This window comes from Lutzomyia longipalpis, chromosome 2 (genome assembly GCF_024334085.1).
Source record: "Lutzomyia longipalpis isolate SR_M1_2022 chromosome 2, ASM2433408v1".
NCBI classification, from domain to species: domain Eukaryota; kingdom Metazoa; phylum Arthropoda; class Insecta; order Diptera; family Psychodidae; genus Lutzomyia; species Lutzomyia longipalpis.
In genome coordinates this window covers 32,989,453-33,016,210 of record NC_074708.1, presented here as the reverse complement: position 1 = coordinate 33,016,210, position 26,758 = coordinate 32,989,453, and the positions used below count along the sequence as shown (strand labels likewise).

General features: G+C 34.1%; 2 protein-coding genes across 6 annotated transcripts in view; both read left to right on the top strand.

The window, feature by feature from the left end:
- The window catches only part of LOC129790123 (WD repeat-containing protein 19), an 829,031-nt gene that overhangs the window by 450,114 nt on the left and 352,159 nt on the right, over nt 1–26,758 (top strand). The window lies entirely within an intron of this gene.
- LOC129790232 (CUGBP Elav-like family member 1) lies at nt 539–26,716 on the top strand. 5 transcript variants are annotated; one of them, XM_055827654.1, is made up of 10 exons: nt 539–1,280; nt 5,437–5,635; nt 14,835–15,088; nt 17,917–17,999; nt 19,823–19,871; nt 19,994–20,172; nt 20,252–20,552; nt 20,662–20,862; nt 22,186–22,326; nt 25,518–26,716. In XM_055827654.1, the coding sequence occupies exons 2-10, from the start codon at nt 5,481–5,483 to the stop codon at nt 25,787–25,789; spliced, it is 1,635 nt and encodes a 544-aa protein (XP_055683629.1). In that variant the 5' UTR covers nt 539–1,280; nt 5,437–5,480; the 3' UTR covers nt 25,790–26,716. The 5 variants fall into 5 exon arrangements, with proteins under 5 accessions (XP_055683629.1, XP_055683630.1, XP_055683628.1 ...); XM_055827655.1 differs by lacking the exon at nt 539–1,280 and having other exon boundaries at nt 5,224–5,635; nt 22,186–22,311; XM_055827653.1 differs by lacking the exon at nt 539–1,280 and having other exon boundaries at nt 5,225–5,635.

Sequence of the window (26,758 nt, the reverse complement as noted above, 5' to 3'; positions counted from 1 at the left end):
GGTGTTTAAACACTCGAATTTCCGTGTATATATATCCCCACTAAGAGAGCAATTTAATTTCAATTAGTGATGATTGGAATTGAGCTGATACTGCAGACTAGCGGGTGGTGGTGGTGAATAGGGGCGAGTTGTGAATGTGGGGGTGGTGGTGTACTGTGTGTGTGGGTGGTTGGGTGGCAGGCAGTGGGGGGTAGTCGACGTAGCATGGGGTACTTGTGCATCCCCTATCTATTTTATATATTATGTAGCATTTGATGCGGTGGTGGGGGCATTATTTTGCGCTAATTAGGGGACTTCCTTTCTTTGCTGTCCACGATTAATTTGATGCCCCCCGCGGTGATGATTACTCGCGGTGTACATTCGATTTTTTGCAGTGTACGCCAGTGTGATTGTGTAATGTTGGAGTTTATTAATGGTTGGTGCGATGTGAAATAGAGCGCCGGCGCGATGGTTCGCGGGTACTTCGTATTTGGACGTCGCGGTGCATTTACTGCCGTGTAAGTGTCACACGCTTGGTAGGGCCTGGAGTGTTCAGTTTCCTGGCCAGGACGCCGTCGTTCGGCCTCGCTGCGAGAGCACTTTCACCGCTCGCATCACTTTTTTTCGGGCAAACTTGCAAATTTATCAGACAGTTCTCTCTCTCACCCTTGCTAAAATCATCCCATTGGACGTACTTTTGGCATTGATTTGAAGCCACGAGAACCCTTTGGGGTTGTAAAGTGAAACCCACCAAGGGTTTTTCTAGAGGGGGGAAATTTCGAGGGCCCTTCGGACCCTTTTTCATGCGGGAAAATATTTCTGCAGGAAGGACTGTGTGTGTGCGTTTCCGGGACGCAACAAAAAAAGGACACACAAGCTAACCCCGCGGGGTGGTTTTGTAGTGAAAGTTGGTTATTGAGTTAAAAAAAAAGTGGCGGTCATTACGACGCTACAATCGGACAGATGTTCAATTACACGGATTTATTGATCGAAAATGTGTTCAATTGAGTGTAAAACTGATGTGCTCCCTGAAGCCAACAAAAATAGGTGAACACTTCCCGGAGAGTATCGCAGCATAATCATGTTTTATGCTTCACAAGTGAATTATATCACATCACAGTGCACAACGATGGTGATAATTTCCGTGATAAAGTGAAGAGGATGAGGCACTTGTAGAAAAAGAGAGAGAGAGTGAAGGACCTATGCCTATATACAAAGTGTCCAAGCAAAACTGGCTAAAAGCAACAAACTCTCCTAAAAAGTTTTGTGTCACAACTCAACTTTGCAAGTTCAATGGAAAAGTATGCAAAAGAAAATTTTTGTATATAGTACGTCCCACCCGCCAATTTGTTATAAATAAACCCCTTGATTTATATCCATTGAATATTTAGAGCACAAGAAACACCAACTTCCCACCAACTTTACATGGATTGCGCTTTTGCAAATTCTTCTTCTGTTTTGCACACAGAAGAAAAATTCAATTAAATTTAAGCCCTCCAATTCATCTCTTGAGATCCCCTTAAAATCGATTCTTTCAGGAAAAAATATTACAAAACTTTCCATTTGGTATGAAAAAAAAATCCACACACATATAGCAATCCGTTTTGGAGGACTTTGGGGAGCAGAAAATCCCGCCGACACCAATATCAATATCAATAAATATTCAGTAGAATCTTGATAAATGGCTCTGAGTCTCTCTCTTTGCGCCCGAAATACCTTAAATTCAATTTGCACACAGATTTTGTAATTTGTGATTTTCGGGTGTGTGCAGCAGTTAGTAGCACATCTTCACTCCCCGGAAACTCCCACCCATTTGCGAGATAATGGCACTATATCGTGGATTTTCTCATAGCAATGTCGAGGGGTGAGTCATGTGGGGTATACCCCATTTGCGCCCGTAAATCATACAAGGGTCGAATTCAATGAAGCAAACCTTCCGCGACAGCGATTCTCTTACCTATGGAATTTTAATTAGGTCTTGAATTACGAGCCCTACGTGACCATTATCCGGTAATCTTGAGAAAATTTCTCGCACAAATTGAAGAAATCTCATAGCTTGAGGAATTTATCCCGCACCATAAATGCTATTTAAGGGTCCTTATAGCATAGCATGTGCTTCAAGGGCCTAAAAAGCAAAATGTTAAGTCATTTAATGTATATAACGTGGAGTTATTTTTATGGGGGAGAAAGGGGTTAATTTTGGGACAAAATATTAAAATAAATCATAACGAGATTGATGAAATTAATTCATTAAAATTATTTTACATTTGAAAATCATTTAATGATCAAACAAGTTTTCCCGGAAGTAGAAATTAATTATCCTATTTTTTTTTAGTTTAATTAAAATTAATTGAAATTCTGCTGAATTCATTAAAATTAACCCTTCTGTATTAAATGCAAAATTTTCTGAATTACCTTTCCTTTTTTTAATGAAGAAAAAAATCAACCTATACACCGTGCATAAGAAGAAAAACAATATTGCCCTTTTCACGTAGAAAAAATATATATTCGTCCACCGCATGGAAGCATAATTTAATTTCCAAAATATATAATAAATTTTGCTTTAATGAAATTTCCAGGAGAATTTTTCTAATTAAAAATAAAAAAAAGGTACGAGAGAATATTGTTTGCAGCCCTTTCAGTCTACTTCCAGCCAATCAAACTAAATAAAAATCTATTTGAGCGGAAAATTCTGTAATCACCGAGGGAGACTTCAAAGCAATTTACAGCGTCGGTGATTTTTCATTATTTCGCGGAACTTTTTTTTTTGTTCACCCCCGACTCCCTCTTCCGCAACACAACTCGCTGCTCAAAAGTTTATTAATTCCTCATGGAACTTCATTGTCGCTGCCGAAAGTTAAAGATTGAAAGGCATTCGCTCGCTCCTAATCAGGAACAATTGATCCTAATTGGATGGCACTTTGGAAAATCAATTCCATGGAAAATTCATTCTAATCGTTATTGTTGAATAAACTTTCATTCAAACTTTTCTTGGTGGCGGGATTTTTTTAGATGGATTTCCCCTCAATTTTTCAGGACACATTCTGTGTGGTTGGAGAAAATTGACAAGTTGTCATGAGAATTGATAAATACAAAATGTGAGAATATTTTTCTGCACAATGTATTCCTCCTAGGCATGTATTCCTGGTGTATACGCAAATTGACAGGTGACTGTCCTTGAATTTTAATCATTCCAAAAAGGAGAAATGCCGAAATGGTTATTGCTATAGGGTGTCCCAATGTAGATGACGGAATTTGGATTTTTACGCATTTAAATAAAAATATAATAAGCGAAACTATCGCTTGACCCAAATGGTTTAAATGCCTTATAAAAATCTGCTAAAATTTGAGAAAATTTTCCAGAAGGAGTTTATCCACTTCCTATGGGAAAAATCATTCAGTCAAGGGATTAATCAAGACACGAGCAATTTTGTAGAGGATCAAAAAAGGATAAGAGTTAGTCAGAGAAATTTCACATTTTCCGCTGAGATCGGCTGGAAAAAGCTGGCAAAGATTTTCCAAAAAATGTGAGCAGTGACGTCACTATTTTGTTTTTACTGTATTTTTTAAATTATATTATATTTAATTATTAGTTTTCATGCAAATCCTTTGTCGATTATTCTTAACAAAGTATTTATATTTACTCATACATTGAGAGAGATACTAAAAATCAATGATGACGTCACTGTTTGCATTTTTTAGCAAACTTTCCCAGATCCCAGTGGAAAGTAGAAAGTCCTTTTGATGATTTTGAACATATTAATGGATTTCGTAATTAGAAAAAAAGATCTCGAGAATAAAATTTTATTTCCTAATTATATACGTAGGGGAGACCGGGGTTAAAAAAGTCACTTAAGAGTTTAGAAAAAGCTCAAAATATCATATTTCCCAAACAGATAAAGCGAAATGTATAGCTCATTTCTTTAGGAAATTTACTGCCCTACAACTCTTTCTCAGATCATTTTGTTCTATCTAGCTGGGAAATATGATATTTTAGGCTTTTTCCAAACCCTTAAGTGACTTTATTAGCCCCGGTCTCCCCTACTATAGAGCTTGACGGTGCTAATAAAATAAAACGTTGCTCAAAAACTTTGACTGCATTCTGACTGATAAATTCAACAATTATTCTGATAATTACTCTGTACGGGGGGTTAGGAACCATATGAGATGAATAAATCAATCTGAATCTAAAAAAAATCTAAATAATTCCTTTTAATTTTTTTTATTTTTTACAAAATTACGTGTGTCGCAATTCATTCCTCAGATGAAAAATTTTTCTTGTAGGTAGCATGAAAACTCTTCCTACATTCTGAGCTTCATTAATTTTCTACATTTTCAATAAAATTTTCATAAGAAGATTAGTTTTCAAAGATTTAAAGAGGACAAAGAATTTTTACCTAATTAATTTTATTTATTGAGATAAGAAAAATATTTTAAAAATACTTTGTCATTTTCCCTGAAAAAATAGTGAAAAAGAAAAGTTTTCCTAATCAAATTAGCGTAAAAAAATAATTGAACTTTCAAAAAATCTCTAGAAAAGAAAAATTGTAGTTTTCATTAGCTTTCCCGGAAAATTATAATGATTTTTATTATCGTTTAGGGTGTCTCCTTCTTGCAAAGAGGCATATCATCCTCTACTGTAAAATTAATTCAAGGAAACTGTTAAACCAATATAATTTTCCTTGCTATATGTAATTTTTCAACCAATATATTCACATTAGCATACATTTTGCATAAAATAAATTTCTAATCGACATTAGGAAACATTACTTGTCAAATAGTCGTATGAATTGGGACACCCTGTGTTCATGCTTTATGCAAATTCGTGAAAATTCTTGCGAAATAATAACGCAGAGGTGACAAATAAAACTCCATATGAATGACTTTAATATGAATAAATTTCACCCGTGAATTCCGCAAAGTGGGATTGATGGAACCCTCAGGGTTATGGGCCCCAGGGCATCTACAGAACAACGAGAAGAGTAAAAAAACCACCACACATCGTGCAAGTATTTGTGTTTGCTAAGCGAAAAATTTTTCCAAAAGCAGCAGGTAGAATGCGGCGTATATCTTATCTTTGGTTGGCGCGTTGCTAGGAAATGTTATCGCACCACGGAGGTGTAATGATATAAAATGCGATAACGCAGTACGGGTAATATGTTACTTTTGTAGCGGAGATAGTCTCTTTTCGTAGTCAATTTAGTTGCTACAGTGAGTCTTCGCGAGCATATAGCGGAAAATTGAATAATATCCCTCAACCCCAAATGCAAACGGGGTGGAAATTCTATTTGGTTCCATCTCTGATTGAGTTGGTGGCGTAATTGGAATTTCTTGTGTTTCTGGCAATATTTTGTGCGAGAAGCGGGGGTGGGACGACCTCGGAGTGACAGAGAAAAACGTCAAGAAAAAAAATCTTTTCTTCTACTTTTTTCGGGTATTACAATAATAAAATTGCAGACGTGCAAGACAGACCATTAGTAGGTACGTCGGCAATTAGTTAAATGGAAATGCTGAGTTCATTGGACGCTCTGGCGGGAAAGATCTCTCCTGGTTCAGGAAAAAACAGCCCCAGTCAGCAGGTGGATAACAATGCCAACAAAATTCTACCCAACATCCATCCCTACTCCAAGCAGGAGCATCAACATGCAAGGGAACAGTAAGTTATCAACTTTCTCTTCACTTAATCACTCAACCTCACCTGCCTCACCTGCCCCACCTACTTCATTTTCGTTTTAACATAATGCTACCTTTTCCTAATTTTTCCTGTGTGGCTCTTCATTTTCCCAAATCTCAAGCAAGTCATTGGCGGTGTTCAGTTTTTTTTCTGCTCTGCCCTGCGGCGGACTCCGAGCTATTTGGAGTAAACGGGAGGTGGTGATTTCCCATTGATTATGCCTCCGCGCGAAAAGGTCATGCAGAAAATGTCTTGGTTTGAATGTCAGATAAAATGTCTCCCGAAGAATTTTCTTTTGGCGCCCAAATTGTGCTGAGGAAGACTCACAAAGTATTTCGCCTGCAATTGTCAATACTCCCCATTGGCACCGTGTCAAGCACGGATTTGCACATTAGTCTTCCCCCTTTATCTTTAGATAATCACCTTAATCAGTGGGGCATTTTGCACTGTGCACGATCGTACGTAGAGGTGCTTCAGCGGAGACAAAAGAGATTGATTGGGGAGAAATTAATCTGGTATTTCAGGCACTCTCGGTGGCTCCCCTTTTATGCAACATCAGGGCAGATTAACCCACTTTTTATTATCATCAGAGAAAAAATACAAGCCAAAAGAGATAAAGAAGTCCACACAGTAGACTTTGTAGAGTTTACATAGAATGTGATTCATGCGCACCCAATTAGAAATGCTTTTGAGAGATATTTGAGTAAGGTTCGTTGAACAGAAGATTATGAAAAGCAAAAAAAAGTAATACACGGAAGAATAAAATATTTTATTCTTCTTAATAAGCCTAAAAAGGATTTTATTCACTTTAGTGCTTCACGGGATTTTTGAAAGTTAATTTTGTAGAAGACGTTTAAAACATTCTCGAAAAGTCAGATTTTCTACTTATACCACCTGAAAATAATATTTCACAAAAATCATAGAAACCACGCCCCCTATTGTATTCAATTCAGTAATTTTTGTGTATAAAGCATATGCTTCTTCTAATTTTGTTTAATTCTTTTAATCTCTAAAAATATTATATCTATTATTCCTTTTAATTTTCTTGGAAAAAGCTAAAATACAAAGGAAAAAAAAGGAGCTTAAAATACGTCATTCATGGAATTTGGATGCATATGCTTTATAGGCAAAAATATATATTTGAAGTACAATGTGGCTATGGATCTTGCATGTGACTAGTTTATGAATTAATTTAGTAAGTAATCTTTCAGATTATTCGTAGATTATATGTTCAAGTGTATCAATAGAGTACAGATGAATATGCTTTATAGACAAAAAATTGCATAGGGCTATTGCTCAAAGATGCTTTTAAGTAATTTTTATTATTTTTTTTCTAAGTTAAGGAGTTTAAATGTTTAAATACATCCAAAAAAGCAGATATGCATATGATTCATGCACGTTACTCGGTATAACTTAAAAAAAAATATAAAATATTTTATTAAGTTTCATGCTGTTGTTTAGAAACAATTTCCTCGCCAAAGAGTTTGAAATTTTTCAACCTTTAATCAGTAAAACAGAAAAAAACTGATCAAAAAAACATTTTATAAATTCCAATAAACATACAATTTTTTTTTGTTTTTTTCTGCTTCAATAAAATCACCGATAAAATTCATTCAAAGTCAATATCAGTTACAAAAAAATAATCTGCCAACTGATGCTTGAAATACAATATTAAATCACTAATCTCACCAGTTAAATGCTTGGCCAGAAAAAATCCCAATAATATCCGAAAAAAGCGCACATTTATAAATTAATTGAAATAATAAATAAATACTCATGATCATAATTAATTGATAAAATATCAATTGAATTCATTTTCCCCGTCAAAAATAACAACTCACTCTCGGTTATATTCCCATTTTAATTTGCATTTTCATTCCAATTAGTTTAATAACTCCCAACCTCATCGAATTTCATTTTATTTTGGACGCAAAGGAGCGGGAAACTTTAACCCAAATTCTCTCTTTTTGGGAAAGTGCGCCTTTGCCAGTGTGGAGGAGTTTATTCATGCCGTCAAGTGTCATTGGGTTTAGGTTTTTCATAAAGTTAAAGGGAAGTGCGGGAGTGAAGGAGAGGGACTGTGTGGAGGGAATTTTCAGAGGAAAATTTCGAAGCAGAATCCGTGCAGATGATGAACAATTGTGGTTAGACATTAAAGTTGGATGAACCCGGGGGTGGGATTTTGTAATTCCGCAAGACTCGAATGAAATATTAAACAGCTCTCGAAACTTCCGGTGATTGCAGTCACTTTCTGGACGGCTACTACCGTCCACAGCTGCCAAATAAAATTCCCAACATTACTTCGTATTTTGCAAGAATTGAGTTGTAAAATTTTCCAGACGGAACGTTATATGAATTTGGTTAGAGCATGGAGTTTTTTTTTTTGCGTTTCCTTACGTTGCTCCACACTATTTTAAAACTCTTTAGGGATTTATAAGTCCCATAAGAGACTTTAGCACGTTTGTGGCTTTTCTTCATAACTTAATTGTTAGATGAAAATTTTAGCTTTTCCGGTGAATTAATATGGATAAAACATGTTTGGAGTTGAAAGCGTTATAGTTTTGGGAAAATTTAAAACGTTTGGAAAAACTTTTATCGAAGGAATTTTTCAAATTAATCGGATATTGGGGTTAATTCTGTGAGAATCTATTTTTTAGATCATTTTCTTTTTCCAAGAAATTTTGTGAGATTTTTTCACTGATTTTGCACTCACGCAAAAATCTAGTAATGAAAATATCAATATTTTTATCAATAGTCTCGAAAGGGTTAAAAATCTCGTCTTTTTAAATGTACTAAATATAGTCAACTGGACATAATCTGGGTTAATCAAATTATTCGAAGGAAATCTGAAATCTCACCCCATATTTTATGAAGGAAAAACCCAAAGAGTCTTATTCATGATACATGGAGTAAATCCCTTAGCTGTAACGAATTATATGTGTAGTTATTTCCCGGAAAAGCATTGGGGAATGCTCGAAATTTTCATTTGAAGATGGAAACTTTATCTCTTTTATTTCTTAACCTATAGTTTTTGAAGAATATTTTTTGCGTTTAAATAAAAGTTATTATAATACTTAAATTAAAACTTATCTTAAAATAATTTTCTAAAACCCTCTATGGGGTAGAAAAATGGAAGTTTCTCAGAAAAATCAATTTTTACTTATGTCTCATTTAATGGATTTTTTTATTCAACAAAATTGGTTAAAAAATATTAAATCTTGATGCGACACAAAAGATAAATCTTCAAAGTGAAATTTTGTGAATTTCCCACCGCTTTTCCGAGAAATAACAGATTATTCTTGAGTTTTCGAAAGCACCTTCAAATAATTTAAAAATCGAAAGTTACAATTAGGGGACTTTCTCCATGTAGTGTGCATAAGACTCTTTTCCTCATATTTCACAGAAATATTCTCGCTATAGATTTTCAATTATATTATGCCTGCATTTGAATAGAAATAATAAATTTTATATTTTGTAAGGACAAAGGGGACAAAGTAAAGGGAAGACAGTTCAATTTAGGTCACTCAGGTCACTTCTTTTCTTGAATTTTATTTTGTAAATTCACCTGCAACATTATTGCACAAGAGATAGAATTTTCCATGAAGAAAAGTACAGCCAAGGGGGCAATATTACTAATTCCATATGTAGGATTGGGTAGTGTCTACCTCATCTGCTGGATTCAGTTGAAATTCCGAGAAAAACACCCTCATTTTTGGGACATTTATACCGAACTTCTCTGTACTATATACATACATAAGATAGATTATGGAAAACTCGTGTTCCATTCTTCCATATTTCATGTTATCGGGAAGTTATGTAAACAAGGAAATCATGGGAAATAAGGAAATTTGTTCCATGAATAAGAATTGGAGATTATGTGCAGCAGTCATTTGCACAGACAGAAGACACCCTTCGACGCCGCTTAGGAGGAGGGTGGATGAAACTCCTGTTGGTGTAGAAAAATATGGAAATTTAGCTCATGCTTAAAGCAAGAAGATGAAAAAAAATCGTAACCATTGATCAGTTAGCTGTGTTTCTTTCAGACACAGCTTTTGTGTACCGAGCAAAATCGAAAGTCGTCAGATCGGGCTCAAACTTGGGATGAGCACGAATTAGGGTCCCCACATTCCAAAAAACGTATGCGCCAAAAAAATTTTTTTCCGGCCGGCCGTCCGTCCGTCCGTCCGGCCGGATCATAAACTTAAATTGCAAGAGAACGGTGATAGATAGAGACTTGCGGTAAACGGCAAAGTTTAAATATCGACCTGAAGAAATCCGATTATGAGGTCAAATCCACCCCCCCACCCCCCCGTCCGCCATTTTGAATAACCTCAAAATTTTGTTTTCGCTATATCTCAGCCGCTATTACAGCTAGAGGGCTGAAATTTTGATATGTTGTAGGGGCCATCAATACCTTTCCAACGATACCTCATTTTCGAAAATCGGTCAAGCCGTTTAGTCAATATGGCCGCTACAATTTTTCATCGAAAATCGACCATAACTCGAAAACGGCTTAACCGATTTTGATCAACCCGGGCTCAAATGAAAGCTCTCAACAAACCCTACAACTCTCTAGAACATACAAAGTTTCAAAAATGACCGCTAGAGGGCCAAAAATCAAAAACAAAATTTTCGATTAGTTTTCGATGAATATCTCGAAAACGACGACATAAATTTTTTTCATTTTTTCATATGTTGTAGCTGACCATATTATCTAGCTTCATGCCAAAAATGAAGAAAATCTATGGATCCGTTCTCGAGATATAGCCTTCCAAAGTTGGCATGTCATATCTCGGGTTCTACAAGTCCGATCTTGATCAACTCAAGCGCAAATGAAAGGTTTCGAGAAACCCTACAAATGTCTAGAACATTGCAACTTCGAAAAATGACCGCAAGAGGCGCTAAAATCGAAAACAAAGTTTTCGAAAATTTCGAACTCGAATTTTTCGAAAATGGCGACATAAATTTTTTTCATTTTTCGATATGTTATAGCTGACTTCGAGACCTTTCAAACAAAAAAAAATTTATGAAAATCTATGGATCCGTTCTCGAGATATGGCCTTCCAAACATTTCTTAGGGTATGATTCAACTTTTCCCGACTTTGCGCGTATTTAAATTAATTCGCGTTCTAGTTTGCTCTCACAAAATTGGTACACTGAAAGAAACACAGCTCCCGTAAGCTTGGTCAGCTTACCAGTACATTTTCCTTTGCATACAAGTTGCAATCACCAGGATGTTTTTTTCTGTCAAATGAATTGCTGTGCGGAGGGTGGAGTTGAAAGAAATTCAATTGTTATATAGAAACGACAAGAGAGGCGTCTTTGCAGATGCCATTTTGATGGAAATTTTCAATGTGCGACTTGCACAGACAGATGGGATCCCCATGGTGCTGTTGAGGAAAATTTTTGAATTAATATCGTTGCACAACATCGATTCCTTTTTGGTACAACTATACGTACACTATAATACGCCATCCATGAATTGAGAGGTATACGGTGTGGTATTGAGAAGTTGTTGGGGCGTTTGTGGGTGGGTGAGGAGGGGCGAAACCATATTCAGCGAAGAATGTGTCTCCCAACAAAGTTATTTTCGTGGAATAATATTTATTGTGGTTCGAGGAAAACACCAAATAGTTTGGATTAAATTTGATTATACCGGCACCAGGGGGCGAGGGGAAAACCCCATTTCCTGGGAGCTAATATTTGCCTAAAGGAAAAAGTAATCATTGCCACACCATAATCGCTGCACGGGGGCACTTTATGATGGACTGCTGATTGCACGATATAATCCAAATTGGACAATAAATGCCCCAAAACTTGAGCGCACACAGCATATTTCCGCCACCACTCATACCTCAAGATTGTGTGTATATAGCACGAGGAGCTAAAAAGGATTTTCAGGGGTGCAACAGACGTGGGATTATGCCCTGAAATATCCACAAGACATGCTTCTTGAGCAAATAGCCTGGAGGTTGGATGAGAATTAGGGTCACGTTTCGGCCACCAAAGTCGCTGCAGGCTCGCCAGTCAACGTCCCTTAATCGTCTTGGGAACATCATTTTTCTCAAGTGCCAATAACACCCACCGCATAGCCCTAAGGACATCTCAACTTGGAGGCTAAACCCTCCACCCGTTTCGTCGTCCTAATCCTCGCCCGCACCTGAATTATGTCCCAATTGTGTTCGTGTGCAGAACCTCATTCCCCCCGCAAAAAAGGGCCGCAATTTAAATAACAATTTCGTCGAGACATATTCGCTTTCGCAATTTTTATTAATTGAAGAGAAAAGTGGACCCTTGCTGAGTAATTTATCTTCTTGCCATGTTTCCCCCGAGTAATTGAACTATTGTGCTTGGAAGACAATTTCGTGGCTTTGTCTGCTTCGTGTAATTGTGCCATCCAAACAGTATCGCATTAAATGACTTAATCCTCTGGGTGTTTATGCACTGTTTCCTCGAGATAACAGGAATGGAGCTTTCTCCGAGAACTTCTCAAGGAAAATTTCTCATCTCTCCTACTTCTCTTCCCAAAAAAAAAAACTTGAAGAATTTTCTTTTTTTTTTCTTTAAATTCATTTTATGTGAGAAATAAAAGGTGTGTCACAGAGTAATAGGTTTTAAGAAGAGAACTATATGTACTACGCGATATATTACATACACATTACTTATGCTACGTACTGTGGTATGTACATACATATGTTAGATCATAAAGAAAAGTACTTCACAGAACACAGTGGAAGTTTTTGCGCGAAAAATGATGCTTTTTGTCATATTTTATATTGCAATGAATAGAGAAGACTGGGGCAAATGTGAGAGATTGTGTGGGGAAATTATTTACGTCGTAATTTAATAAATATTTTGCTCAGTTAAGTGCATGTGAAGTAATTAAATCGTGGAATTTATGTCAATGATTCATAAAAAAAAAAGAAAATAAGGCTTCAGGAAAACTCAGGAAATGTATGTTTTTTTAAAACTATTAAAGATAAAAGAAATAGTTAACCCTTTCGAGACTACAATACAAAGTTTTCAGTTATAACAGATTTAGTCAAATCAATCAAATTATATTTTTTTCTAATACATAGTAATGAATTTAACTGATAGTCATTAACCCTCCGTATACTGTGATCAAAACACTTAAAACGCGCATTACTAATGGGGTAGGTGACCGACCCCATAGAATATTTCGCAAAATAAGCAAATTCTTTCAAAATAGACTCCTTGGTATTCCCTAAGAAGTTTTTTGTCTATTTTAGAACACAAAAATAAATCTTAAATGGAATTTTGATGATTTTTGCAATGATTTTTTGGGGTTAGAAACGTCTAGAAAGAGACAGAGTGACAAACCGAAGTGAGAAAGGAATAAATTTAACCGTTACACCAATTTTTGAATTCCCATCTTCTTACATTTTTGTTAATAACTTTTTTTTTCTGGTGGTGGGATTAACCTAAAATTTTTACACAATCAAGTTTGGTTCTATATCTCTAAGAACTAAGGCGCTATTAATCGAAATATAGCTCAGGGGTCGGTCACCTACCTCTCATAGTATACGGAGGGTTAATATAGCCTCTAAAGGGTTAAAGAAAAAATTCAGCAAATAAATTGCAGTGAAGCTAATTTATTTTTAAATTTCTTCATCGTTATCCAGGCATACAAAAAAACTGAAGAAAAGGTATTTCATCCAGGTTGAATAATTTTCCTTTACATTTCTCTTATTAAACACGTCGTGCATTGTAGTGATTTATGGAAAATCCCGTGAAAAATACAACGAAAAACAACAAATGCCACCTACAAATGAAGAAAAACCTTCGAAACATTTATTAAGAACGTCACTGTATTGGAAAGAATTTTGCGAAATCATATTTTCTTCGTGAATAAATCACGATTCATTTTTATCTGGGTCGCGCATTGAAGTTTTGTTGGGATATCTTTGTACGCTGCTGGAAACTTTTTAAAAGAAAATTCAATAGAAATCAGGTTGTTTCTTGTAAATTTTCCATGAGATGGAACAATTTTTCGCGAATCCAAGCATTTTTGGGGTAGACAATAGAGATTCTTTTTTTTAGGGCAAGAGGGAGGGAAAGGGAATCAAAAAGCTCTATATCGGACTTTTCATCTGCAAATTGGATTAATTGGACACCCTATATGGGGATTTTTCGTCACCCAGTGTTGAGGGAGATAAAACGCAACATTTCTGCCACTTTTGGACAGTGGCTCCCATTGTTCTTCATCTCCCCCATCAGAGTAAATGGCGAGAGAGAGGGAAAGTGAAGGCCCCCGATAAGACCAGAAAATCGGGCACCTTTTGTCTCTGGAAATAATCGGAAAGAGAACTGTGGCGGGAGGGATACCAAAACCCAGGAGTTGCGGGGGGAATTCAAAGAAATGTGTCCATGCAGAGCGATAGAGTTTCTTTGCAACAAAATCCCATTTCTCTTCATCTCATTCCTCTCAAATTTATTTCGTTTTTTTTTTGTATTTCAACGTATCAGAATTTGATCCCCCCAACCGTTACTCTCTGAGCAAAAATTTACCTAAAAAAACGCGCTGAAAGCTACAAGAAGTTGAGCAGAAATTCAACAGGCCATCCCTCCCACTTCTCGCACGTCCTGCTCCCACCTCAAAGCTCCACCATCCTCTTGTGCATTTTACCCATTTTACCAAAACCAGAACCCCCACCACTAATTACATTTAACTGTAAATTAATTTATGGCAAAGAGCTTCTGTGGCAAATAAAAATTTCACCGCGATACAGATGAATTTTGTCCTGTGTAAAGTTCAAAGGGTTTATTTTAGCTGTGCGCGTTTTGTCTACAAAAGATAAATTTATAGACTTTCCAGTAAAAATTTTCTTGACGAAAATTTGAGTTTTTTCCGCGTAGTCTTGCTGAAGTTCTTTTTTAAACGTAGCTTGGTACATTTTTTAAAATATCTACGTGATCGTTGTAAGAGGAAAGTTAAAAAAAAACTCCCCGAAAATGATGCACTATACGCCCCTGATTGACTTTTTTAAGTACTTCGACTACTACGACAAAGTCGACAAGTTTTCGTAAGTTTCTCCATGGAATGTCCAAGAATTCTCCACAGACATTTCCTATGATATTCCTAAAATTCACTAATTTTCCACAAAACTTTACTATTTTTCTAAAATTTTTATTAATAAAATTATTTTATTCTTTTCTGCAGTGTGGCGATAAATAATGGCGGCAGTTCCAACAACAACAACTCCTCAATCGCCAACAACAACTACGGGTTGTCTGACAAGGAGTTCCCATCTGAGACGATTCAGAGTGAGCAACCCGACCCGGACTATATTAAGATGTTCGTCGGACAAGTCCCAAAGACAATGGATGAGAATCAATTGAGGGAGATGTTTGAGGAATTCGGCAGGGTTCACTCAATCAACGTCCTTCGTGATAAAGTTACGGGTGTTAGTAAAGGTGAGTCCATTTTTCTTTTAAATTAATAATTCAAAAATTTTCAGGGAAACTCCGCACGAGGAAATTATATTCTGAGAAAATAAGTTAATGGGTTTGATATATTAAATGTCGGGGGGTATTCATCTGTGTGAAATTTATGTCTCGAATTTTTATTTTCTTTATCAGAGAATTTAAATGAATAATTAATTTAAGAAAATTAATGATTGAGAAAGAAATGAAAAATTTAACAAGTCGACGTTTGATAAAAAAAAATATTTTATTAATTTTTTTTATAAATATTCGGAATATTAAAAAAAATCCAGGGAAAAAACAAATTATTGGAAAATAGATTTTAAACTGAAGCCATTTTTATAACGAAAATCTTAGCTTTATTGCTTCTTAAAAGATTTTTTAAATGACTTCTGAATGAAAATGATTAATATTTTCTCCAGAATAAAGCATTTCGTATCCAGCATGAAACATAAATGTACGGGTAAGCTGACCAAGCTTACGGGAGCTGTGTTTCTTTCAGTGTACCAATTTTGTGAGAGCAAACTAGAGCGTAAATTAATTTAAATACGCGCAAAGTCGGGAAAAGTTGAAAAGTCATCCCCCAAGAAATCTTTAAAACGCCATATCTCGGGAACGGCTCCATAGATTTTCGAGTTTGAGCTATCGTTGGAAAGGTCTTGACCTCAACTATAATATATTAAAATATGAAGTAAATCGATAATGGCATTTTCGAAATATTCGAGTTCGAAATTTTCGAAAATTTTGATTTTGACTTTAGCACCCCTCGCGGTCATTTCTCGAACTTGCAATGTTCTAGACATTTGTAGGGCTTCATGAAACCTTTCATTTGCATTTGAGTTGATCAAAATCGGACTTGTAGAACCCGAGATATGACATGCCAACTTTGGAAAGCTATATCTCGAGAACGGAGACATAGATTTTCTTCATTTTTGGCATGGAGCTAGATAATATGGTCAGCTATAACATATCAAAAAATGAAGCAAATCGATAATGGCGTTTTCGAGATATTCATCGAAAACTCATCGAAAATTTTGTTTTTGATTTTTGGCCCCCTAGCGGTCACTTTTGAAACTTCGGATGTTCTAGAGAGTTGTAGGGTTTGTTGAGATCTTTCATTTGACCCCGGGTTGATCAAAATCGGTCAAGCCGTTTTCGAGTTATGGTCGATTTTCGATGAAAAATTGTGGCGGCCATATTGGCTAAACGGCTTGACCGATTTTCGAAAATGAGGTATCGTTGGAAAGCTTTTGATGGCCCCTACAACATATCAAAATTTCAGATTTTTCGCTATTACAGGGGCTGAGATATAGCGAAAACAAAATTTTGAGGTTATTCAAAATGGCGGACGGAGGGGAGGGGGGTGGATTTGACCTCATAATCGGATGTCTTCCAGTCGATATTTAAACTTTGCCGTTTACCGCAAGTCTCTATCTATTACCGTTCTCTTGCAATTTAACGTTGTACTACGGCCGGACGGACGGACGGACGGACGGACGGACGGACGGACGGCCGGAAAAAATCTTATTTTTGGCGCATACGTTTTTTGGAATGTGGGGACCCTAATTCGTGCTCATCCCAAGTTTGAGCCCGATCTGACGACTTTCGATTTTGCTCGGTACACAAAAGCTGTGTCTGAAAGAAACACAGCTAAAACCTTAAAACATTGATTAATTCTACATAAATTATTTTATTACACGCTTTAGATATGACTGAGATGTTATAAATTCAAGGAAATAGAACAATGTTATTAAATGGTTGAATCACCATCTGGTTAAATGGTCTTCAAGAAACTAATTAACCCTTCCGCTTTCACTGAAACAAACGTAACACAATGCGTTTTTTCTGATTTTCAATCAAATTAATTTGTTTTCCAGGTAAGAAATTCGTTAAATTTAAGTGAAAGAAATCACAGAAAGTTTTTCAAAGAAAGTTTACAAAATAAACATTGTGATAATGTTTCAATGTTTCATACAGGCGCGAAAGGGTTAAGAATAATGAATAAGATAATTAAAAAAAATTCTCAGACATGGATTAAAAAATATTCCGAATACGTCGTACTAAATTATTAAAATTCATTTTATATTGAGATCCAAAAAAAATACCTAAAATTTTGACAGATGAATGCACCCTAAAAGCTTAAATCAACAGGGATTTATAATGGAAGTGTCCATCTCAATTATTATTTTATTTATTCAAAAATAAATTTAAAACACATTCAACATACAATTTCAATTAGATTTTCTAGTTAATACAGATATCCGATGTTGTACCTTGATAAAATATATTATATTCTTCAATTTACATTTTCTCTGTAAATATTTTTACATGTGCATGATATTCTGTGCTATATAGAAAAAAAACCAACGTATTTTATATGTATAATATTAATTTTTGTTTTCTCGTCATTTTGGCACATAAATACAGATATTTTCAGACACGTTTTTTTTTATTTTATCCATATGTTGCGTGCTTTTCTTTTCTTCATTATTTATATGTTTCAATGAAGGGGAAAAATTTTTCCACCTCCACTCGAGAGACTTTGCAGAATGTTGCGATGTCTAATTGTAAAAAAAAATAAATTCCAACATTTTATATTGGCAGTTTTCTATTCTGAAAAAAAGTAGGGGTTGTGTTTGTTTCAATTTTATTTATATTGGATGAGTGAGTAAAATATAATTAGTGAGATTGTGACTGTGCAGCATTCTGCAAAAAAAATGCTTCCATTTTCTATTTTTTTTTCTCTCTATCTCTCAACATAATTGTAAATGTTTGTTGTTTGTTTTGTTGCTTTACGGTGCTTTTTCTGTATATTCCAGGGTGCTGTTTTGTGACGTTCTTCACCCGAAAAGCTGCTCTCAAAGCACAAGATGCACTCCACAATGTGAAAACACTTGTTGGGGTAAGTAATTGTTCATCGAACGGTGATATTTCGAGCAATGTTGAAATTAAAAACTACACACATACACATCCCAGTTTATTTATGATATGTCCTATATCAAAGTGCTTTGTTCAATGTACATCACCATGTTTTATATTTTTTTTTCTACCTACCTACCTACCTACTATTTATATACATATATATGTAGCGTATAACCCTCTCTGTAATGCATGTCGAGAGTTCTCTATATACATTATATTTTTTTTTTGCGCGCGCTCTCTCCGTCTAAAATCCCTCTTCTGCCATTTTTAATTGCTGCTCCTTGAAGAAAGGGAAACCTGCCAAAAGGGGATTTTTTTGTGTGTGGTGCAGCTACATGCGGGAATTGATAAAAATTGCAGAGATTACAAAAAAAAGTGTGACATTTTCCATGCGGGAAAAGAGGCAGATGGAAAAAAAAGAGTATTTATAGCTTTCCCAGAAGAAATTTATTTATATTGTTTATTTTTAGACAGATCCATTTTCCATTCAATTGACTTTATTTTCAATTTAAGCCATAATTTAATTAGAATTATCCACATCTATGTATAATGAATTATCGAACGAATAAAAGCCTAGGGGAGACTTGGGGTGGAAATGGTGATATTTTTTTAAACAATTATTTGACAATATTTTTCGATTTATTTACATTAATAAGTAAAGATGATTTTTTTTTTCAAATGTAGCTTGATAAAACTAAATTTATAAAAGATTTAAAAAAATATACATTATATACATACATTAATGTAGATAATCTGATTAGTTAATTAAGTAAAATGAAGAAAAATCGAAGAAGCAGCTGAGAAGAAATGAAAAGGCTTTACTTCTCTGACATTCAGCGACGTTTCGATATTTTTTTACTGTTGAAAAAATTTTTTTTTTGACTTTATTATTGATAAATTATCTTGATGTCTAAAAAATCTTTTTAAAGTAAAATTTGATTTATTTTTGGTCAACTAAACTTGAGAAAATTTTAGCAATTTTTGTAAATAAATAAAACTAAGTAGATAGAAAAAGGAAAAAAAATATCAAACCGTCGCTGTATGTCAAAAAAGTTGTGATTTCTCCATTTTGTAGACTGGTTTTTATCCGATTTTCTCTACAAAACTACTGTCGCTACAAAATCTTCCCAATTGTACGATTCATATTTTTTTATCTAAATCTTTTATTCAAAGGACTCAAAAATGAGTTTGACTTAATTCGCTCCATAATTCTTTGATTTATTTTAAATTAATTAAGCATTTAGCTTTAAGAAAACTATAAGAAAAATCACCAAAGAAATGTTTTTAGTTTAGAAAATAGCATAAAAAAGTTAATTTTTTTTAAATTATTTTTTCGAGAGTATAAAAAAAAGAAATATTTTAGAAAAAAAGACAACAATTCTCACCCTATTCTCCCCTAAACTGATAAGTGAAGCGAATTATATTTCAATACAATATTGCATTAAAGGATGTGAATTATGCAGATAATTTATTAAACCTTATAAACATTTTATTCATTTAAAAGTTTTGCATACAAAATTATCCTTAGCTTTTGCAATTAAGCTCTTAATGGTTCTTAATTAGGTTCCATGAAAATTGTATGAAGAATTAAAATTCTAATTTTCATTTTAATTCATTCATAAACTGTGGGAATATCATAGGTACATAGTAAAGGTTTTTTGCGAGGGGTTTATGAAAAGTTTCAACAGAATTATTCCGAATAATTAATACCTCCAATTAGGATTTTTCAAAAATTTATTTATGGGTTTGAAAAGGAAGTGTTTTTTTAGGATTAAAAAACTAGAAATAATTTTTACTTTTTAGATGCATCATCCCATTCAGATGAAGCCGGCTGATAGTGAGAATCGGAATGGTAAGTTTACGTTATTTTGATATTTTAATTCAAGTTATTTTAAATATTTTCTTCATTTAGAAATTTTCATTTTTCATTAGTTTGTTAATACATAATTTTCGTTACTCTCTTCATTGCACCAGAACGCAAACTCTTTGTTGGAATGCTGAATAAGAAGCTGAGCGAAGAAGATGTGCGCCATTTATTTGATCAGTACGGTAAGATTGAGGAATGTACAGTGCTGCGGGACCAGAATAAGCAGAGTAAAGGTTGTGCCTTTGTCACATTTGCTACGAAACAATGCGCAATTTGTGCTATAAAGGTAAATTTTTTATTGAAAAAAAAAGCCTTTTTAGCTTATAATTTCACTGAATAAATTAACGAAACATTTGATGCGTTAGGCTTTGCACCAAAGCCAGACGATGGACGGATGTTCGGCACCACTTGTGGTGAAATTTGCGGATACGCAGAAAGAGAAGGAACAGAAGAAGATCCAACAGATGCAAGCAAATCTGTGGAATATCGCAGCAGCGAATATCAATATTCCTCTGTCGCAAACACCAACGACTGTACCGCAACCAATTCTGCCTAACCCACCGCAACAGACGAGTCCCATCTTAACGGCTGAATCCATCTCACCGGCATCCTTGCAACTCCTGCAGCAACTTCAAACTGTTGGGCTGCAGCAGCAATTGCTACAAGGTAGGTTATCCATATAAAATGAGGCATTGGGTGGGCGGCTTTGCTAGATGTTCTGGGATGCTAATTTTGGAGTTTGGGATTTGTTTTGTTTTTTTTTCTTTTTTTGTAGCTGGTGAAGCCCACCTAGTGCAGCAGAAGCTGAACTACCTCGCCGGACTTCCGACGCAACAGGAGGCAGCTGTTACGACGGGACTTCTACCATCGATGACTGTTCAGAATCTAGCAGCTCTAGCTGCAATTTCGCAGCCTTCACTCGCACCAACGCAGCACAACCCAACTGGGCATCTGACAAATGCAGCCGCTCTGCTATGTAAGTACCTACTATTTTCTTCCCTTTTCCGTAAATTAACCGTGAATAAAAGAATAATCTTAATCAAACCTAAATGATTTTTTTTTAAGTTTTGTTTCGTGAAAATCTGTTTTCTCATTGGAAAATCTTTCCTTTAAATTTTTTTAATAACGGTTGAACGGTTGTTTCAATTAGAAGAATTCCCTTAAATGTAAAGAATAAAAAAAATAAAGAAAAAAGAAAAAAATTGATCAATATTTAGTTATTTAATGAAAATGAAAATAAGTTTTTAAAGCCCGAATATGCTTTAGATCGTTTTCAAATATTTGCTGAGTCTAACTTTAAAATTATCTGGAAAAATCATTTCTCAATCAAAATTCTAGAAACAAGTTATAAATTCTTAAACTCTTTTTTTTCTTACGGCTGTTGGACTTCTTTCGGATTCATATAGCCGTAAAACTCTTTAAAAGTTATTCAACTTTAAATAAAAAATCTTTGCTTTTAAAGTCAACAAAGAAAATTTTGCAAAATGTATTTAATAGAATTGAGCAAATCTGTGTTAACTTCTGTTTCAACGTTGTATCAAAAATCGTTCAAAAAGTCCAAAAATTGTCCATAATTATTAAACCTCCAAATTGTGTAAAAATTAAATAATTAATAACATTTAAAAATTATTTTAAATACATTTTGCAATTAGCTAATTATGGAGAACTTTTCAAAAGTAATCAGCTAAAACTTTTTTATTGGGAATTAATGGAAAGTTTTAATTGAATAGGTAATTGGGGCAATTGAAATATTTTATTACAAATGACGCATTAAATTTCACACAATGTTTTATTACCCATCAAATTAAATAAGAGATTTTTATCAGTAATCACGCCTGAATTAAATACCGTCATAAAATGATTAAATTTCATTTCGATGACGTTTCCTCTTTTTTTGTGATTATTTCTTTGATATTATGTGTATAAATTTGAAATATGGGATTGTTGAATACATAGAATAAAAATTATGATGAAAAAAAAAGGAAATGCAAATTAAAATAAATTTATGCCTTAGGTCTTTTACGAAAGGTCACGGGTGCAGGTAAGATTGTTTTTTGTGTAACAAGAAAAAAATTTTAATTTCAATTAAAAAAAAACACCCAAAATTGAAATTCAGCCTTTTCTAGTTCTGTATGGGTGTGTTCTATCTATAAATTACGCATGTCAAATTTATTTTCTAATTCATCTAAACTCAATCCCCCACTGAAAGTTATTGAGAAATATATAATTTTGTAAACTTCAGTTTATACGAAGAGAAAATTTAGTGATTGATAAGTTCTCATTATATCTACTCCATCAGGGACTGATCCATCATCCCTGGCGACACCCTTCGTCTCAACGGGGTTGACGCAATTTGGGGGTGGAAGTATCCCGAGCCCACTCTCCAGTATTGCAATTACATCAGCTGCAGCCACGGCAGCTGCTGGTAAGCAAATTGAAGGTATGTTAGATAATAAGGAAATTCCAAGGAAGTTTTGAAAATAAAAATTATAAAATTGTTTTTCCGAAGTTTTTTTTCACAAAGAGGAAAAATAATTAAATTTTGATTTTCAATAAAAAAATGATTTTAGGGAGATGCTGAAAAGATATTTTCCCTATTTTCTAGTAATTTTCTTGGATGTATTTTCTATTCAAATTAACCTTGCATTGGAGTTCTATCTTTGGATAAATTTAAAAAATTATTTATTGTTTATGAAAATGTAAATAAATAGGAAGAATAATCTTTCTTCTATTTGTGGAAAGATTCTGATGTGAATCGCAACATTACTCTACGATTTTTGTCCATGTTTTCCACATAATTTGAATATGACTTTGTGTGTGTTTGGCCTATGTGAAAATATTGATACGGTCGAAAATTTTTCGTCTTTCTTATGGAAATTTCGATACATACAAATTCAAAAAATAAAGAAAACAACGTTAAGAAAAAAATTGTAAAGAAAAATCGTAAAGAACTGTTGCATTTCCTTTCAGAATCCATCTACTGAACGAACAGAATATTCTTATTTGCTAAGTCACCTCTTTTACGTCACAGCCAAAAGGAGGGGGGTCTCAGTACAAGGTTAATTTGAACAGAACACAAGGGGTGTTTATCTGGCGAATCTTTGGATATTTTAGGCGAATCTTCGCGAATCTTGACGAATTTTAGCGAATCATCCGAATCATGGCGAATAATCCGAATCTTCGCGAATATTGGCAAAAATTGGAAAATATTTGCAAATATTTGTGAATTTTGATCAATATTCTTCATAATTAGTTAATGTAGGAATAACTGACTACTTCAGACCGCGTTCAAACTTCGTATAAGTTATGTTTTAGGTGTTTTATGTGTTTTAGTCACTCCACATTACGAAAAAGTTGGAGTGACATTTTTGTTCCAACCGGCTTACCGGTGGTGGTTTAAACTTTGCCTTTTAGCTTGAGAACGGTAACAGATAGAGACTTCGGGTTTGAAGTTTTCTATGGAAATGTGGGTGTAAAATTTCATTTTTTCGCATTTTCAAAATCCAAAATGGCTGCCGTCCGCCATTTTGAAATACCATCAACCACTTCCCTTGTAGGTAGAGGTCTAAAATTTTAGTATGTTGTAGAGATCAGTGAGACATTTTCATCAACAATTCATACTTGACAATCGGTCAAGTCGTTTAGCAAATATGGCGGACTAAAGCAAAAAGTGTTTTTTCGATATAACTCAAGCTCAAATGAAAGGTTTCAAGAAGCCTTACAACTGTCTAGAACATTTAAAGTTCCAAAAATGGCCGCAAGAGGCGCTAAAATTAAAAACAAAAATTGCCTAACTCTAAGGGGCAATATCCCCGAATCCCCATTAGGCAAATCTTTTAAATTTTGATATGTTGTAGCCTGACTCAGTATCTTTAACCATGCAAAAAAATGAAAAAAAATCTGTGTCACCGTTTAGAAGATTTCGCCATTTAAAAAATTCTTGTAAGTATTCTAAAAGTTCTGAAGGCTATATCTTGAGTGCTCCTTGACCAATTTTGCTCAAATTGGACACTTTAAGGTTTTGAAGTGCCATGTGACTATATAAAACATCAGAAACCTCAAGCTATAAAAAAGCTATTGCAACATTTTGAATAAAATCAAAATAAGACAAGTAAAACAAGAGATAAAATTTTGAAAAAAAATCTACAGTCATGCCTTCCTATTAGATACGTACGGCATAGGTAGTACTCCCATAAGATAGTACCGCATAAGATAGTTTGGCCAAAAATTTGGCATTAGATACAAGGATGAAACCGAACATAGGCAATAGAAGCTGATTTTTCCAATTTTCCGGAAAATACAGCAGCCCATACTACCTTTTGATGGCTCCAAAACATATTAGAAATCGATTCAAATGCATCCGGAGTCAAAAAAAATGATGACAATTTAATAAAAAATCATTTCTTTTGTGACCGTCATCGACCCTGATCGCATAAGATAGTTTTGCCAAATCAAGCTACTATCTAATAGGAAGGCATGACTGTAATGACAAAATCTTGAAAACGGCAGAACAGATTTTTTTTATCTAAATGGTTCAATAAACTAAAATTTTAAATCAACAGTTGTATGAGAAGGTTGATAGCAATTAAGTAAAGTGTATTAAGATCCTTTTGGTTTTTTAAAGTGTTAAAAAACAATTTACACGTATTTTGCTATAGAAGATGAATAAACAATATATTTTTTTTAATATTGTATATTATTCTAACATATAAATTGAAAACTTCAAATCGTTATCTCTGTCTTACTAATTGTAAGACAAATATTGACTAACAATAGGGCTAGACGGCCTACAGGCCATTATAGCTTTTCTTCACGCAAATATGTGATGTATAAAACATGCTTTTAAGTACAGTTTGGCCCCAAAAAATTCAAACAAACACGTTTAGGTACGTCTATAATACGCGAAATGCTTAAAAGCTATAGTTTTTTGCTTAAAAAGTGTTATTTGTGCACCAAAAATATAGGCGAATCTACCGAATCTTAGCGAATCAACCGAATATTGGCGAATCAAGCGAATCTTGGCGAATAATCCGAATCTTGGCGAATAATCCGAATCTTTCGCGAATCATCCGAATCTTTGGCGAATAATCCGAAGATCCGAAGATTTTCATTCAGATAAACACCCCTTGACAGAACATTATGGAATTTTTGAAAAAAAAAATTTAGAAAAAAAAACAAAAAAAAACGTTGATTATGTTTTGAATTTTAATGGAAATTAATCCTTTTAGATTAACTTTAATTTTATTGGGCAAGCGACAGAGTACGATTCTGGTTCAAAATTTAAAAAACTTTAACCAGAATAATTGAAAATTTCATAATGCTAAAGCAGAATTTTTGGTCAAAAATTCTGGTTAATTCTTTTTATCATAATATTTAAATTTAAAACTTTTCATTTTATTTTTAATTGATTAAACTTTATTTTTTTTTATTTTTTTTAAATGTTTTTTTTTCAAAAATAAAAATTCTTCGATTAATCTTTTCTTCAATGATTCAAGCTCATTCTATCCTTTTCTTCAATTTTTTCATCTTGAAACTTTTCTTTAAATATTGATTTTTATAATTATTTATTTTTTAAGCTTTAATTTCTATATTATGATTTATTTTTTTATTTTTATTTTTTGTTATTTGCAGGCCCCGAAGGATGCAACCTCTTCATCTACCACTTACCGCAGGAGTTTACGGACACTGATCTCGCATCGACGTTCCTACCGTTTGGGAAGGTGATCTCGGCAAAGGTCTTCATCGACAAGCAGACCAATTTGTCCAAGTGCTTTGGTTTTGTGTCCTTTGACAGCCCCGATGCCGCACATGCTGCCATTAAAGCCATGCATGGCTTCCAAATTGGCACAAAGAGGCTCAAGGTGCAGCTGAAGAAGCCAAAGGACGCGTCCAAGCCCTACTAGGCAGGGTCGTTTTGGCTCTTCTGGACGATCACTTAGCTCAGCTGGGATTTCTGAATGTGAGTTGAGGCGTCCTAACTATTTAAATGATAAAAGACAGTGCGCGCGTTCGTGGGAAGTTGGTGTAATTTTTTTTAAACAAAACAAAATTTTGAAATTTTTCGATAAAAAAAAACAAACTATTTCACACTGGAGTATCGTCGTAATCGTGACACCTTGCCAAACAATGAAAAAAAAATTAAGAAAAAAAATTATAATATAATTAATAATTGTATTTTGTTCCCAAATCTTATATGCGTTACAGCGTTATACGATTTTGATTGATTTAGGGATATATAAAACATTTCCGTAACATTCTTTGTAATATTTTATAAATTGGAATTCAATGTCTATTTGATAAGGAAAACAGAGAGAAGTTCTCGAGTGGAAAAAAAGTGAATTGTCCATTCACAAAAAAAATTTGCCTTACGCCTTTTCTTCTTCTTTCCCAACCCACCCCGAAAAGAAAGAAGTTTTAGTTGTGTCCTATTTTTTTTATCAATTATATAGCTAAATGCGCACGAAGAAACTTAAGTAAATCCGTGTAGATTTTTTTTGTACTCAAATGGAAAAGAATGAAAACCGAAGAGGAAATTTTTAACGCACTTTTAGGGAACTGTAATAGGAGGAAGTCATTTATTTAAAAGTGAATTTTTTTTTAACTGTCCTTAAGTTGAAGTTTACTATTATACAAATTATAATTATGTATGTGTTAATAACTGAATTACTGTGATAATCAGTCTGAACACAAAGAAATAAGTGGATATAAAAATAAGGAAGAAAAAACTTTGATGAAATCATATCTTGAAATAAAGAAAAATAAATGAAAAAGTTTATAAAAAAAAAATGAAGAAATAAAATATTGAAGAAGAAAAAACCATCGTCGCTATATTTAGAAGCATTCTTTATTGTCTCGAACCTCCTATCATCTCA